The sequence below is a fragment of the Triticum aestivum genome, chromosome 1D (assembly GCF_018294505.1).
Source record: "Triticum aestivum cultivar Chinese Spring chromosome 1D, IWGSC CS RefSeq v2.1, whole genome shotgun sequence".
NCBI classification, from domain to species: Eukaryota; Viridiplantae; Streptophyta; class Magnoliopsida; order Poales; family Poaceae; genus Triticum; species Triticum aestivum.
In genome coordinates, this window is record NC_057796.1 from 25,621,079 (window position 1) to 25,637,275 (window position 16,197).

Below are 16,197 nucleotides of genomic sequence, written 5' to 3' on the forward strand. Positions count from 1 at the left end.
GAGGAGTTTTTTTTTCTTTTTTTTCTTGAAGATGAAGAAACGTACGCATAGCTTCCTCTCAAGCAGTTGTGAACAACTAGTTAGGACTGCCCTCGGTCAGAATAGTCTCTAGGTCCGCCGATGCTGTCAGCATGTCTCACTCAGGCTAGCTCAGCCAGAGATGTCGCTTTAAACTCTTCATGTGTTATCTTTTACTAGATGACCCGCTGCGCCCATGGCGCAGAAAGCATAGGCCAGCCGAGTACTGGAAGCTTGTGTATATGACAGTTTAATAGATATACTTTTATCTAATTATATTGTATCTGCTTATCATGTGTTTCTTTGTTAACATGAAGGTGCTCAAATGATCGGCTCTAGTAAAAATAAATGTGTTAGAGGAGCATTTAGATAGTACAGTAAACGAATACAGGTGCATGCATAGCGAAGGTACTGTAAGATGGAATCTCAGCAGGCAAAAAGAAAGATGCAAAATACTTTGTTCTTGTTTGTAAACATGTCGCTAAATAGGCGTCTTCTGAATATAAGAGACACTTGCATGAAACAATAGGGAATAGACGCAAGTCGCATAGATAAGTTACATTTGTTTAACATAGCAAAATGTATTCCATATTTATACACGAGCAGGGGGAAGTTTGTAAAGGAAACAAGTTCCTAAGGTGAAGCTATAAACACAGGGCTTCACATCTTATTTAACTGATTCAGTAGACTAAACATAATAACCAGATTGGCTACTACCAGAGCCAGAAAGAAGCAAGCTCTCATGGTGAAGCTATACTATATAGAGCTTCACATGCCGATCAGATAGCTCAGTATGCTCACAGAGATCGCACATAGTGAGCGTAGTCGTCGTCCATGTCTTGATGATAATCTTCATTAGAACCTCCACCAGAAAGTCCACCATATCCTGAATCAGACATGTCATCATATAGGTAGATGCCTTTCTTTTGCACTGAGAGACACACCATGGCACTAACATTCTGAAATGCAGCTATAGTGTCATGAATCTTTAGGAGATTTTCTAGTTAAGATGTCCATATTCAGCCTAAGGAAACTATTTGTAGTAACAAAGATGAGTCTCGTAGCTACATATTGATTTTTAACAGTTTTTTTGTATCAAGAAAATAACGAAGTTGATGTTTAGGTTTGTTATTTAATTTTTTTAAATGATGCTATGTTTCTGTCAACATCGGATATATAACGAGCTGAATTGTTACCTTTTGAAGATGTGAATCAGATATTGTATTTTTTTCTTTTGAATTGAATAGTGTTTGGACGCACAAACATCTAAATAGGAAATTGAATCACAACTAAAATATAAATAAGTAGACAGAGTAATATATTTTATTTCCTCTGTAGCTAGCACCTGAATAATATCTCAAGTTTCAACCTCATCACATGGAACCTAACCAAGTTCAGGAAAGTAACAATGAATACATAATTCACTATCTGTCTTCTTTTCAATAAGAAATTGGCCGAAGCCATCCAAATTGCAAACGAACATTGTGAAGACAACCACAATCAAAATAGGTGTTTTGTCAAATGGAACCACAATCAAAAAGCATGAAGCCTATGAAAGTAGTGGGAAATGCAGACTAACCACCCTTGTTATGAGCACAGAGCCTATTCAACAAGAAGCTACACCTTTTACGGTTTTTGGCAGTTTCAGCAGAACTAAGCAATGGAAAGAACCTATCTCCTGTTGGACACGGAAAACAAAACACACGCTAAGGGAACAAGGCCTGTCTAGCAAGGCATGTGGAAAGAAATGAACAGCATCAACAGAGTTAAGGAACATACGCTTCCTCTTTCGAACAACGGGAGCAAGAGGCCTCAGATGTATAAAAGGTTATAATGAAGGTTAAGAAAGAATAGGTAAAGCGTCATAGAAAGAAACATCATACAGAACACCTAAGATAGACAATCTTTGGTAAATCCACAACACCTACGATCGTCATAGGTAAGCGAGAACTAAAAAACATAAAACCAAATAGGCTAAAGACACAGAGATTATTCGAACTACCATCATGAAGCAAGTAAATAAACGTGGGCAGTACGTGACCACTAAACATGGATAAGGCAATAAGAGCACCTCTCACAACTAAACAGAAGACACTGACGCTAAAAGGCTCGGGTACAACAGTGCTAGGTCACGAGGCGGGTGTGGCTCGTAGAGGCCCAATTTTTTTTATCTGCGGCATTGGCAAGACATCGCTCCCAGGAACTTCAATTTCTACCCCAGCAAGGACATGCCCATCTCCATCTACCTTACAGTAGCTAGGAGGAGGCAAATCACGGTGCGCCGCCATTGTTTTTAGAATCGTTCTCACGAAGGTCTGGGCAGATTCAAACTGAAATCAAAAGTCAATTTTAGGACAAAGTTATATTGGGGTCAAACATGTAAAGAAGAGAATTCTGCTAGGCAAAGTTCACTTGAGTACTTTTTGAATTTCCCTCCTCTCCTACAATGTGAATTCCCCTCCTCTGCTACCCCAGTTCAAAATAATAAGATAACATGCATACATACCTAGTTCGATGGGTAAACATGACTTGTACATGAAATAAGTAATAAGCATACATCGCATAACTTGGTATATGAAAAAGATTTAGAAAAGAGCGTACCAGAGCAGCTCTAGCGAGGGCGTGTCAGTGCTTCCAACTTACTGAATTTGGAGTGGGTGGCTCCATATTGCAAGGACGAACCTGGGGCAAACCAAAGCAACAAAAAAGGTTTATACTATGATACTTAGCAGTGGATAGCAGGTAAAGTAACAGCATTAAGCAATAAAATTTGTTTATACAACAATAATTAGCATTGTATAGCAGGTAAAGTAGCAGCATTTAAAAAAAATAACAGTATGTGAAGAGCATGCTAAGAAGTAAAAGTTCTTTTACCATCATATTGTATTTGGGTGTTTCGAGTGATCAAAGCCATGTAGTGCTTCGTCAACCGAGGCTATGCTGCAACCACAAAACAAAATTTGCTCCGTCGTATCTACATCTGAGATCCTCCTCTTTAGATGGTGCAAGCCTGCAGCTGTCTAGCAAACCTGGAGGTGGTCCATTACATGTCCCATGGTGTGATAAGTAGGACTCACATAATTATATAGGAGCAATGCTAGAACGACGGACAGATTTTACTTACTTTACGGAATGGTGCTAGCTCGCAGTGTTTGATTGGAGATTAGAGAGGGCGACGGGCCACACCCCCTGAAAATCAGGGGGCAGAGATAATTAGTGTAGATAGGCCCGTGAACCCTCTGTAATCATCCGCGCATTTAGAATTATCCATTATGGGAACCAAATCAAAGCCCAGGAGGGAAGATATCAACAAAGAAACAGCCCAAAACATACCCTAGAAAACCTGAAGAAAATGGGAAAAAGAAGACTGGTTAGGAAGATGAGGAAAGAAGCAATAAAAACAGAAGGAAGCTCACATGTACCGGAGTCTCCTCCGCACACTGGGGTCTCGACCAGCAGGGGTTCCTACAGATGCTAACCTCACCGCATCACTTCGCCACCCACGCAGTGGCCTGCTTAGCAGACACGCCCATGTACATCGCCTCCGCCACCATGCCTAAGTGCTTTAGCCGCCGGCCCCATGATCATACCAAACCAAACCAAAGTTTAATAGCATTGTCTGTTCAAACCAAACCAAACCTAACTATATTGTCTGTTCAAATATTAATAGCATTGTCTATCATACCAAACCAAAGTTTCAGATTTCAAAAGAACCTGCATCAAAACCTGAGCGCAATCACCCCTTAGCCCAATTCTTCCAAAACCTGAGCATAATCACACACAAAAACACGGAAAATTTAGTCTGACCATAAGTAATATCCATTCATTTTGGTTATTCGCATCAACTTGGGAACCAATCAATGTATCAAAAAAGTGAAACCTGATGAAGCATCAAGGAAATTAGCAGACCGTCATGCACGACTTGAATTATTACACCACCACATCAGTCAAATTAGTAACAACCTGAATTAGTATTTGAAAAGAATGAATCATGAAAGAAGTGGAGACAAGAAACCATGAAAGGGTACCAACACAGATGGAGCACAAGGGGCGAGAGTATGGGAGGCATGTCATCCAAGAAAATGGGGGCAGATCTTTTGGACGAGCAGGCAGATTAAATCCAAGGTGTGTATATTCACATCTCAAGCTTAAATCGGTTCAGATTATCTCAAAGCAGATTAGGGGTGAGCATAGCAGAGCGTCGCAAATGGGGGTGAGCAGGCAGGCAAAAGGCAAGGGATCCGCATGGACCGTATAGGATGCCAATGATGAGGCCGCAGGCGACGACCCAGATGAGGGCGCTCTTGAGCCTCTTCCCGACGGACCTGGATGCAGGAGCAGAACACGGCGGATTGAATCAGCCAGCGAATCAAGCCGGGGCAGATAGAGGAAGTAAGGGAGGAAGAAGACTGACTTGGCCTGGTCGCCCTTGTAGTAGAACATGGCGAGCGGGATGACGAGGAAGACAAGGACGCCACGGCATCGAGGATGTAGACGACGAGCCAGAGCGTATTGGCAGGGTGAGGGTGCGGGCCCCGTTGTAGACGGCGCGCCGTACATATCTGCCTCTTCCGGCTGCGAGGGCACGCGCGGAGAGGAGCACCCGGCCGCGGGCAGAGGCGGAGCCGGCCGGGGCATGGGCAGAGGCAGAGCCGGCGGCCGCGCAGGGGGCGCTGAGGGCGGCCCGTCGGCGCGCAGCCGCTGCAGAGGCATGCGCAAGGGCGCGGTCGGGGGCGGCGGAGCCAGCGTGGCGCAGGAGGAGGCGACGGACGCCGCGTCGCGGGCTGGATGAAGCGGAGCCGGTGCAGGTGCGCGCGCGCGGGCCGGCGAACTTGGCGGCGGGCGGCCAGCCCTCAGGGCGGGGCGGAGCAGAGGACGCGCGGCCGCGGGAGGGGAGCGGAGGGGCGCGCGAAGATGCGTACATGGACGAGGAGGAGGCCGCGACTTGGGTTGAAGACGCGGACTCGGTTCCCTGCCCGCCTTCACTTTCGCTGCCCGCCTTCGCCGCACTATTCATAGCGACGCGGGGGCGACATGGATGCCTTGGTTCTGCCTAGCAGGTCTCTCGTCCTTTATATGTTCAGATGATGTGGTGTGCTTACATGGAGTTCCAGCGTCCATTGTCTCGGATCGAGACCGAGTTTTCACAAGTCATTTTTGGAGGAAGTTGTTTAAGGAAGTAGGCGCCAAATTATGCTACTTGACAGCGTATCACCCGCAGACGGACGGTCAATATGAACGTGTGAACCAGTGCTTAGAGCAATATTTGCGATGTTCAGTACGCGACAGTCCAGCAAAAAGGAAGAAATGGTTGCCGATGGCAGAATTTTGGTATAACTCTTCCTATCATACATCCCTGGGTTGCACCCCATTTAAAGTTCTGTATGGAATTGATCCGAATTTTGGCGCAATGCCTAGCTTGGAGGATGAATTGGACTCTTCATTAGCAGAGCTATCAGCTGATCGTGCTGATCTCTGGCTTTGCTCCGCGAGCATCTTTGCCGCGCACAGGAGCGCATCAAGGCTCAAGCTGAGAAGCATCACCAAGACCGTGCTTTAGCGGTAGATGAAGATGTGCTCCTCAAGCTCCAGCCATATGCTCAATCGTCGCTCGTCAATCAACCATGCACCAAATTGGCTCTCAAATTCTATGAGCCCATTAAAGTTCTGGAACGAATTGGAGCTGCAGCTTATCGGTTGGATCTTCCGCCCTTAAGCCTCATACGCCCCGTGTTTCATGTGTCACAGCTGAAGTCATTCACCGCGAACTACTCTCCGGTCTTCTCCGAGTTGCCGGAGCCGCCAGATCTCTCCGCCATGCCACTGCAACCGTTGGCTATTCTAGAATGTCGCATGGTCAAGAAGGGGAACACGGCGATACCACAGGTCAAGGTACGCCGAAGCGGCATCCCGGATGAACACATGATGTGGGAAGATTACTATGTCCTGCGCTCGCGTTTTCCGGCGGCCACTCTCCGGGAAGAAGCTAAATCTCAAGGCAGGGGGAGTGTCACGTCCCCACCTCTGACTGGGTCGCAGGTGGCGACGGACCACCAGGCAGCGGGACCCGACCCCACTCGTCAGGGACCTCAAGTGGCTGGTTGACCCAGCAAGGGAGGCATGTGTGGTGTAGCTGTGGTGGGCGTGTACTTAAACTTCAGACTGTACTGTGTAGTTATCATCTCTGAAGAAAAGGAAACTCTGAATCTCTCTCTGTGTTCTCTGTGTCACTCATCCCCTTTCTCTACCAACTCCCCTATTTCATCCCCTTCCTCTCAATTTCCTGTGAGATCCTCCCTTGGGTCCTTACAAAGACCCATGCACAACCCTCATTGAGGATATCGCTGAGGGGGGCATGAGAGTTCAGATGCGCGCTATCAAACGTGCAGGCACTCCTGTGCTTCCAAATCATCTAGAACGTGAGGAGCATTGCACGTGCCGGCCGCAACCAGCAGGTGAGCTTCCAAGCGCGGCAACAAATGGAGCCTGTCGAAGGTCTTCCTGTAACATGATTGGGCAGAGTAGATTCCCGACTCTGTCCATCTCCAAACAAGGCAGTATGGCTCATCCGAAAGGTTGTCTGTGTCCACTGCCCGCCAGAGCAGCACGAACCGATGCAGGTCCAGCAACGAAAGGCCACCAAGCATGCCGTCAATCCAAGCCCCATTCTGGAGCCCCATGGCCACAGTTTATACTTTGCGTCGACACTTGGGAACCTTGGCGAGGATGCCAGGAACGATCTCCGCCACCGCACTGCCGCTGAGTCAACGGTCAGACCAAAACCGGCAGGACTGGCCATTGCCAAGCTTGCTGAGAATGCAGGCATAGTACAGAGCATGCTCTGAGGGAAAAGCTTGGCTGTTGAGACTACTACATGGTTTGGATGGGTCAGTTTTGCTGAACCAAAGTCATCGAAGGCTTAACTTCATGCCCATACGGTCGAGGTCCAGGATGCCCAGGGCGCCAAGCCAAATAGGGCGACAGACATGGCTCCAATTGACCAGGCAATGGCCACCCTTGGTTGTCTTCTGCCCAGCCCAGATAAAGCCGCTCCGAATTTCGTCGCATTGCTTAATGACCTTCTTTTGCGGGGAGAGAGCGAGCAGCTGGTGAATAGGAATGGAGGTGAGCACAGATTGGACAAGAGTGGTACGACCAGCCATGTCAAGGATGTGTGCCTTCCATGTCGGCAGCCTGTTGGCGACACACTCGACAAGGGGTTGCACCTGCACACAGGTTGGCCGCCTGACCAAGTGACCATCAGAGGGATGACGAGACACTTGAATGATAATTCAGTAATCAGGCAACCGAACTGGGAGATTTGCTTAATATCCTTGGCCGAGCAGCCGAGGAGTTCAGGGTCATGGCGGAGCTCTTCAGAAGGTTGGTGACCAGCCCAGGCTACACCAAACACGGTCAGCAAGTCCTTGATGGGGTCGAGGTCCTGCCTGGAGGGGTGGCAGAGGACAACGACATCGTCAGTGTACGGGCGGGGGGTGGGGGTAGGGGGTGGGGGGGGGGGGGGGGATTTGCCAATGAAAGTGCAGTGGCTGAAGGAAACTGAAGTCCAGGGGGCAGAGAACTAAGTGGCAGAGGGCATCCACGGCAACAATGAAAATTTGCGGTGAAAGCAGGCCCCCCTTGCTGTAGGCCTTTTCAGTGCCATATGGTGCGCCTCCCGTGCCATTGATCATGACCCTGGTGCTGGCGGAAGACCACACAATCCACAGCCAGCCTCAGAACCTCACACTGAAGCCAATGCGTCAAAGAACCTGGAGGACAAATGCCCAGGAGATCGAGTCGAAATCATTGGTGAGGTCAAGCTTTAACAGCGCGCGGCAGCTGGTGGAGGAGCCGCGCTGATTGCCAGACCAACACAAAGTTGTCGTGCAGGCAGCAGCCACCGATGAACGCGCTCTGATTGTGCGAGACCAGAGAACTAAGCCTAGGCACCAAATGGAGGGAGAGCAGCTTGGCGAATAATTTGCGGATGATGCGGATGAGGCTTATGGGCCTGAAATCGCTCAGGCAATCCACTTCAGGTATCTTCGGCAAGAGGGTCAGCAGAGCCTGGTTAAGGACGTGGAAACCACTGCCTCTCAGCTCGAAGAGCTGCTGAAACACAGCCACAATCAGGCGGAGAAAGCATGCAGGAAATCGGTGGTGAGAGCCCGGAGCCTTGTGCTCCGGCATCCTTTCAAGAGCCTGCCAAATTTTGGTCTCGCTGAATGGGGTGTCAAGCTCGGACAGGTCAGAAGCTTGAAGAGAGATACAAGGTTCCAGGAGAAGTTCCACACAACCTAAGTACCGAGCAGCCGCTAAAAGTGGGCGAAAGCCTCAGGAGACATGCCGGCCATGTCCGTGATCAGGGCATCAGACACTTCAGACTGAAGATCCTATTTTTCTGGCGATGGAAGGAGGCGTGCAATATGGAAGAAAGATGTGCTGTCGTCGCCGTCTTTAAGCCAGTTCGTTCTAGAGCTTTGGCAAGCGATCGGTTGACGCTCAAGCGATACAAGCCCGAGATACGATTGCTTGAGGGATTTGTGGAGATCAGATTGGTCGGGGGAGAGCGGCCTGATGCTTTCTCCAGCCGGTAGACCGTAGATGATGTTGCGAGTCACGGCAAGATGCTGCCAGTAGAACGGTCACTCCGAGAGGAGAGAGCACTGGCTGGGAGTTTCAGTTTACACCTGAGCCGCTGGAAGGGATCATCCGGCACGGGCGCTGCCCAGGCTTCGGCGACAACCTCCTGGAAGCCATCCAACTTCAATCAGAACAGCTCGAAGTGGAAACGCTTGTGCAGCCGCACAGGAGGCGAGCACTTGAGAAGGGGGCCATGATCAGAGTGGGCAGTGGACAGGCTGCGGAGGAAACAAACGCTATGCATCTCCTGCCAATCAGCTGTGGCGAATATTCGGTCGAGGCGCTCAAGAGTAGGCCTCTCCCGCTCATTGGACCAGGTATACCTGCAACCACTAAGATAAAGCTCTTTGAGAGCGCAGTTATTCAGCATCCGCTTAAAGCGCGCCATCATCCGGGAATGCAAATTATTATTGTTCTTGTGAGCTTCCAGGCAGATCATGTTGAAGTCTCGGCGAGAAAGCCAAGGGCTAGCGCATGCAGTGTGGTATTCATTAAGGTTTAAATCATCTACAGATCTTTCATGTACACAGCCTATGTTCTACTTATCTAAGTGAATGTGACGTTAAGGAGATGGATATCATTGCACAGGCAGACAGGTTAAAACTGTTGGATGACTCGCTTGATCTTCCCCTCAAAGTGTACAGTTGTTCATGATCATAAACCAGATAAACTGAACACAGAAAGGGGATAGTGACGTTGTTCACCAGGACAATGCTTGCACCGTGACTACGAAATCAACAGTTCTGAATGACTCTTGCAGCACTGAAAAGGAAAAGTCTGATGCCTGTTCAAGAGCTGTAAATAACTTATCTACAGGACCATGTGTTTCTGGACTTGCTAGTTCAGTTCCCGACTTGTCCATTTTAAGAGGGGAAGTCTGTTTGGATGATCTTACAATTCGATAACTGGGGGAAGCCTTTAGAACCACATTTGGGCACCAAACTACTACCAAGTCTCAAGAACAAGTTATGGCGTAAAAGACGTATTGCAATGGCATTGACCAATTCCTGCTATGTTCAAAGTTCAGATTTTGTAGTTAGAGATTATCAAATCGTTCGCAAGGATGCCAAACACGAGCCACCTACAATCAGTTGCCCACATACCAGATTCTCACCTAAGGAACTTAGCTTGTACTAATGTTTTTCTAAAGCAACTCTATTTCGTTCCTAAATGATTTATTAGTTTTCTTCATTTAACTAATTACCCTATTTTGCTACCTTGGGATGTATCATGGGTGCCTCTGAAACCAGTTAGCACAAAATCTTACACAATTTCTCAATGTATGTAGCCATTTCTTATGAGCGATTAACCTAAAAGGTTAATCTTACCGAGAGAAGTTATGGGTTCTCTTGCTACTAGAAAAGATGCTCAAAGAGGGAAGCTGTATTTAAAAGCAATGCTGAGATATGCAATGCATTTAACCACTCATATTCGCCGTCAATTCATCACCCATGTTCTGTTTAATCAAATGTATACATGAAGGGGGGCAGCTTCTCGAGTTTCATACAACAATAGTCAAGAATCAAGATTTTTCTTCTCTCTGGAATACTTATGGTTTGCCTCTCCTATAGAATACTTCATATTTACTAATCAAATATGGCAACCAAACTGCAGCATCTACGGTTATGTTATGATAATGTCCTTTGCTAATGGGCAAGGGTTTAAGCTTCAGTAACTATCCTTCTTTTTCTTTGAGATCTTCAGTAGCTATGACGTTCTTTTACCCCATACTCAGCCCCATTTACGTCATTTACATTGGACTAGAAGTTAATATAGAAACTAACCTAGTTGTTCAAGTTCTTCTGATCTTTTCTGCTAAGTGCACACAACTTGTCTAGATTTATATGTAGATAGTTCAGATTACCAGATGCTTGCTGCGTAGTTTCCAGTGTGCCAAGATGGCGTCTTCTCTTGATGCAATAGAAGATCCTCCTATAGAACTTGACACCTGAAAGAGAAGAGCATACGAGCTGGACTAGTTAAAAGAAAGCACAAACCTGCTTGCAGTCTTGACAAATTTAGGACTGTATAAGGATACGCAAAAAAAATCAAAAGATATTGAAGCAGTTTCATACAGTTTTGTTAATTTTAGCACCAGGATCATAGCAACAGATTCACATTCACAAGAGGATGATGCTACCAGTAGATCATTTCTTATCACAGAGCTAGGTACCATATGTTATTGTAGATATGTAAGTGTCATAAGGTATATTCACACAATATCTTGAGGGACATTACTTGATGTATTATGCTTGAACGTCTTAAGCGCGTAGTTCATAAAGAAGAATATCTACAGCTAGGTAAATAGTACTGCACCAAGAAGTGGTGGTATCTAGAAAATCAAACGTCTTACCTCAGATGTGATGGTACCAGCCAGAATCAATCTTCTCCCCCTAGACTTGGGCAAGAATAATGATTGGTACCATCCAATTCCTATCTCGAGACATCTAGCTGATTTTAAACTAGAAAATTAGATAAAGGGATTTCACACATGACAAGAAAGTGAATTTGAAATATGGAAATAGTATGTGTAATAGGATAAATGTAGTCTATTCAGGACATGAGCTAATTGTACCAAAATAATACGAGTAATTTATATTCGCTGGAGATACACATACACTTACGACAAGAAGTTATGACAATGTAGTTATATTTGTTCATACAATAGGATAGCAGCAGATTACTACCAGCAAAACAATTGCAATTGAATAATAATCCGCAATTCATGCACAAAAATTGATAATAATAAGATAAATAAGCATGACAGAACATCCATTGCTCCTCTAGTGATCGTTTTAGCAAACTCAGTCGAACGTTGTCAACCCAAGCTTTATAAAAAAGATAAACTACTAGCTTATGCAAGTAATAAATGTAATCTGAGACAAACCTTTTTGCTGGTTGTACTGGACTGGGCAACAAAAGAAAACCGTCTCCTTCTTGACCTTGGCCCCAAATTTTCCCTTTGTGATATACGTACCTGATTAATGAAGACGGAACCAGTCCTTAGACAAATTCTAACTGTAATAAGTAATAGGAGAAGAAGATGGACGGAAGAGTAAGTAACGCTCGCTAAGATATGGGAGCATAGGGTGAAGATCCCAGTCTGGAATTACGTCAAACACCTCCTGTGCAACTCACAGGTTTGCTGCTCTTGCGAGCAGGATGAGCGCGTGACCGTGGAGACTGGGTACGGTACACTTGGGGACAGTGGAGGGGACGAAGGGCGCTGACTGACCTGCTCGCAGGCGCTGCGCTTGCCGAGCTCCTCGAAGAAGCGGAGGAGGCCGCGGGCAACCACCTAGGGCGACGGCTGATGTCACGTGGTCGTGGACCAGGCCGCCGCCCACCGGCGAGATCACCGCGGCCGTCGCCGTTGCCCTCGGGCTCAGGCCGGTGGCACAGCCGCGGCGCTGGTAGTCGAGCAGAGGGGCTCGGCCGGAGGCTACGCAGTAGTACTTGAGGAGGAGGGAGTTGATGAGGACGAGGAAGGTAACCAGAGGGCGCCAAGTCCAAAGCAGCCAAATTATTTGGTAGGAAACGGAATCCCTTTTTAGGCGCCAAGGAAATTTGTGAGGAGTCAGATTCAAGAAAAATACTAGAAATAATGCGACTACAAGAATTTGTGGCAATGTTTAAATGTTTTCTTTGCCATAATGTTTAGATGTTTAACGCAACACGCTCTAATTACGCTGTGATAAAGTCGGCCAGCATTGAAAAATAAACTATTTGCATTATGATATGCCAATCGCCACGAGAATAAAATTGGTGGTGATAAGATGAATTCTTGCAACAAAAGGTGCCGTGTTTTTTCTAGATGAAAAAAAAAGATTCCGTGTTGCAACCCCCACATTGCATTATATAGAGATAGTTACTGACGCGGCGGAGACCTAGACATGGGCCGAATAGTATTCTTTACTTTTCGCCTGCAACAGTGAGTGTGTCGATGGCAATATCAAATACCCCCTCCGTTCTTGAATATAAGATCTTTTAGAAATTTTGATATGGACTACATATGAAGCAAAATGGACGAATCTACACTTTAAAATATGTCTATATACATCTATATATAGTCCATATTAATATAATCTCTTAGAGGACTTATATTTAGAAACGAAGGATCTCCTTGCCTGAGCCCCTAAAATGGAAAAATTCTTCCCTAGGTTTCCGTTAACACCATCTTTATGTGCTTTACTGTCAAAAAAGGAAACATCTACAGCCAGGCATTTCATACCTGTCTCAAACGCCCTGTCAGGCCATCCTGTCAGTGACCGACCACAAAACTTTGACCCAACCGGACCTCTCAAACCGCGGACAAATGCCCGTCTGGCCGGCACCCCTCATATCCAGTCCAAATATAGGGCGGCTTGGGCACGCCCGGGCGCGTCTGCCTAACAGGCCCGGCCTCCCACTGACCCCACACAAAAACCCAATCGAGACGGCGAGCTCAAACCCTAGCTCACTCTCTCCCTCTCTCGCTCCATCTACTCCTCTCCCTCTCCAGTTCTGATCCCATCCACCACGATGAGCAGCTCCGGCAGCGACTCCGGCTCGAAGCTTGACTACGAGGAGGAGATGGCCCTCCGCATTGTGTTGGAGTGGTCCAAGGTGGAGACCGGATCTGGAGTGTCGTCGCACCACCCGCGCCAGTGCAGCGAGGACGCCGAAACTGGACCCTCCCGGCCCTCGCATAGCGACGCCCGGCCAGCATAGTCCGCGTTGGCCCCGCGGCGCCTCCTTCCCCCGTCGTCCGCTCAGGCATGCGGCCAGCGTTGGGTGCTTGTGCCCGCGCCTCCAGCCCGCACGCGTACTCCGGAGTCGGAGGTGCGCGCCGCGAGAGGCAGCGTGCACAGAAGAGGGACGCGGCGGAGCAGTCCGCGCGCCACCGCCGCCATGGGACGATTTACCGGACACCGACGAGGACGCGCGTCTCCTCGCCTGGGTGTACTGTCGCTTCGTCACGACGGCGGAGACGGACGCTCGCCGCCTCCAATGGAAGAACGCCAAGTCGCTCCGGCTAGCTATTGAGCAGTCGGAGCGCGAAGCGACGGAGGCAGTGGCGGAGAAGGCTCGGGTGGCAAGGCTGAAGTGGGAGCAGGATAGGGCGTTCCGTTGGATGAAGGGGCTCATCGTCCTCTCCGTCGACCAAGACCCTCCACCAGCCGCGGACGCCTACAGCTGCGCCGGCGACCGGAAGAGCAAAGGCTCGGCGAGGAAGTGGTGATCCCCCCCCCCCCTCTCCTCCTCTTTAATGTTTGTATCGTTTTTAGTTGTAGAAGTTTATGAACTTGTCCGTGGACGAACTATGATCTTTTGGATGTTGTGAAGTATGTTATGTCCATTTGCAGCCGATCTTGTGTTCCTTTGCAGCTTAGTTTTGTTGTTCGTCGTTTGATCACGTGAATAGATCAACGTGTGCATGGGTAGTATGAATATAAGGTGCCGGATATGAGATACGCAGATAAAGAATGACAAATATAAGAGGTGTCCGGTCAGTGCTCGCGAACACGTCTGGATCAGACGGACGGGACGACAGAACAGTGACGTCCCGAAGGGAATGAAGGCATGCAGCACGGGCGATGGCCAATTTCTGTCTTTGAGTCGCACAATGCCGATAGTGCGCCGGGCCCTCTTCCAGGGATGGAGCCAGGACAGATGGGAGGTAAAAGAGGAAAGAATACACATGGTTGGGAACGGTGATGGTCGGGAGAGAGTGGTGCCAGGAACGATGACGAGAGAGCGGTGATGGAGACGGGTAGAGAGAGTTTTCATTATGCACAAGTAGTGAACGATTAATTATAGGGTGTAGCTAGGTCTCAGTCGACTGAGACTTAACCAAGTCTAAGTCAAGTGATATAGTATGCAAGAAGAAAAAAGAAAAACTGAAAAGAATTTTTTACACGAATATCCATGCAAAATCAAAGAAAGATACTATCGACTGAGACATAACGAAGTCTAAGTCGACTGAGACTTAGCAAAACTGTTGATTATAATTAACAGGCCACGAACAAATCAGTATTGATCGGTAGGAAAAACGAAGGGTCTGATTTGACTAGACTAGACAGAATGGTTAAATATGTCGACCTGTCAGATTACTATTTTGATCATCGAGACACGCTATCATTGACCGGCCAAATTTTGTCTGGTGTGTGATAACCATCTTGCCGAGCTCGAGAGTCTTTATCACTGATGCCTTTGGAAGACGATCAGCGTTAAGGCTCGTGACTTACGAGTGGTCAAGGGTCGGTCAATGATGGTTCTATGCTATTTCGGGTTTGTAGTGTTGTCCCCTAGTGGGAGAAGGGTTTTCCTCTGGTGTTTAGTTTGTGGAGGATGAGAACGTCCCCGAGATTGGATCTGACTTTCATAAATTTGAATTTTCTAGGGTAGTTCAGAAACTCCAAGGACAATCTTGCGGTAAAAGGAGAGGCCCACAAGTCTCCCGGGATGGTCAACCGCCCTACCAGGGTTTCCCTCAAAAAAAAAAGCGCCCTGCCAGGGTGGGTTTTGATGTTGGTACAATAATCTCATACACACACCCATGTTTCTCATGGGCATTACAATCATATCCATACCCTATCCATCGGACATAAATCCATGCTCATGCCGATGCCCAATGGGCACCCATCAGGCATATCAACACATCGTTGAAGGGTGGTGGCGTTTATTTGCTAGGTACATTTGAGGAAGTGTGATTGTGAGGAGGATGGTGTGGGATATTGCTGAAGATGTGTGAGTAGAGGATGACGGTGGACTATGATATGGATATATAGTTTCCCACAATTTATATAAAAAGACAGGGGTCGGTTTTAGGAGTATCCATGGGCACATAATTGTACCCCATGCCCTATCCATGACCACTAGGGTAGGACTCAGGCACTAGCCATGGGCATGAAAATATGCCCATGTCCTCCCCACGTGGGTCAGGCACCCATGGGTAAAATTTACATCCTTACCCAAATTAGGGTCCTAAATGTGGCAGGTCCGCCGATAATGACCGATTACCCCTCAAATATCCGCATCCATAATCGGTATCTCATTAGCAGGTTCTCAAACTCATATATACAATGGCATGCAACATAAAATAAATACACATGCTTTATCTACATCACACACATAGCATACTTCTAGTTCATCATATATGTCATCAGACTGCCCAAAATTGGCGTGTTATGAATACTAGAGCTATGAAGAAAGTTCACCCATGGCTGCCCTTGCCCTTGCCCTTGTCGCATAAATAGCGGTCGAAGACACAAAATGGATCGAGCCGGATCTTCTCACTTTCGGGTCTGGCTGATCCATCACGGGCCTCATCCTCCTCTTGGGAGGGGGGGCAGTCCATCAAGGGCACGAGCCATCCGGACTTGCCACATCACAAGGATGTGGGCTCGGAGCGCATCCTTTGTCCCGTCTGACATGGTGTGCGACTCCGCCTCCGCTATGTGTCGTGCCCTCTCCCTCGTTGGGCGGGCATACTGCCCTCGGCGCATCCACTATTGGGACATCTACCGACATTGACCTCAGGCACGGAGCCCA

The 16,197-nt window shown here is 47.7% G+C and overlaps 1 protein-coding gene across 1 annotated transcript; it reads right to left on the bottom strand.

Moving 5' to 3' along the window:
• Nucleotides 1-2,912: 2,912 nt before the first annotated feature.
• LOC123157274 (uncharacterized) lies at nucleotides 2,913-12,559 on the bottom strand. Its single transcript, XM_044575534.1, has 8 exons — nucleotides 12,537-12,559; nucleotides 11,900-12,210; nucleotides 11,552-11,641; nucleotides 10,529-10,612; nucleotides 3,733-3,782; nucleotides 3,441-3,637; nucleotides 3,143-3,361; nucleotides 2,913-3,047 (listed from the first exon to the last, which is right to left on the bottom strand). The coding sequence occupies exons 1-6, from the start codon at nucleotides 12,557-12,559 to the stop codon at nucleotides 3,584-3,586; spliced, it is 612 nt and encodes a 203-aa protein (XP_044431469.1). The 3' UTR covers nucleotides 2,913-3,047; nucleotides 3,143-3,361; nucleotides 3,441-3,583.
• Between the last annotated feature and the right edge of the window lie 3,638 nt (nucleotides 12,560-16,197).

Coding starts and splice junctions, on each gene's coding strand:
- LOC123157274 (XM_044575534.1), bottom strand. CDS start 12,559: ATGTCTAGGTCTCCGCCGCGTCA. Junction 11,642..11,899: donor AGCGCAGCGCCTGCGAGCAG/GTCAGTCAGCGC, acceptor TTCATTAATCAG/GTACGTATATCACAAAGGGA. Junction 3,638..3,732: donor GCGCTCAGGTTTTGATGCAG/GTTCTTTTGAAA, acceptor TGGTTTGAACAG/ACAATGCTATTAAACTTTGG.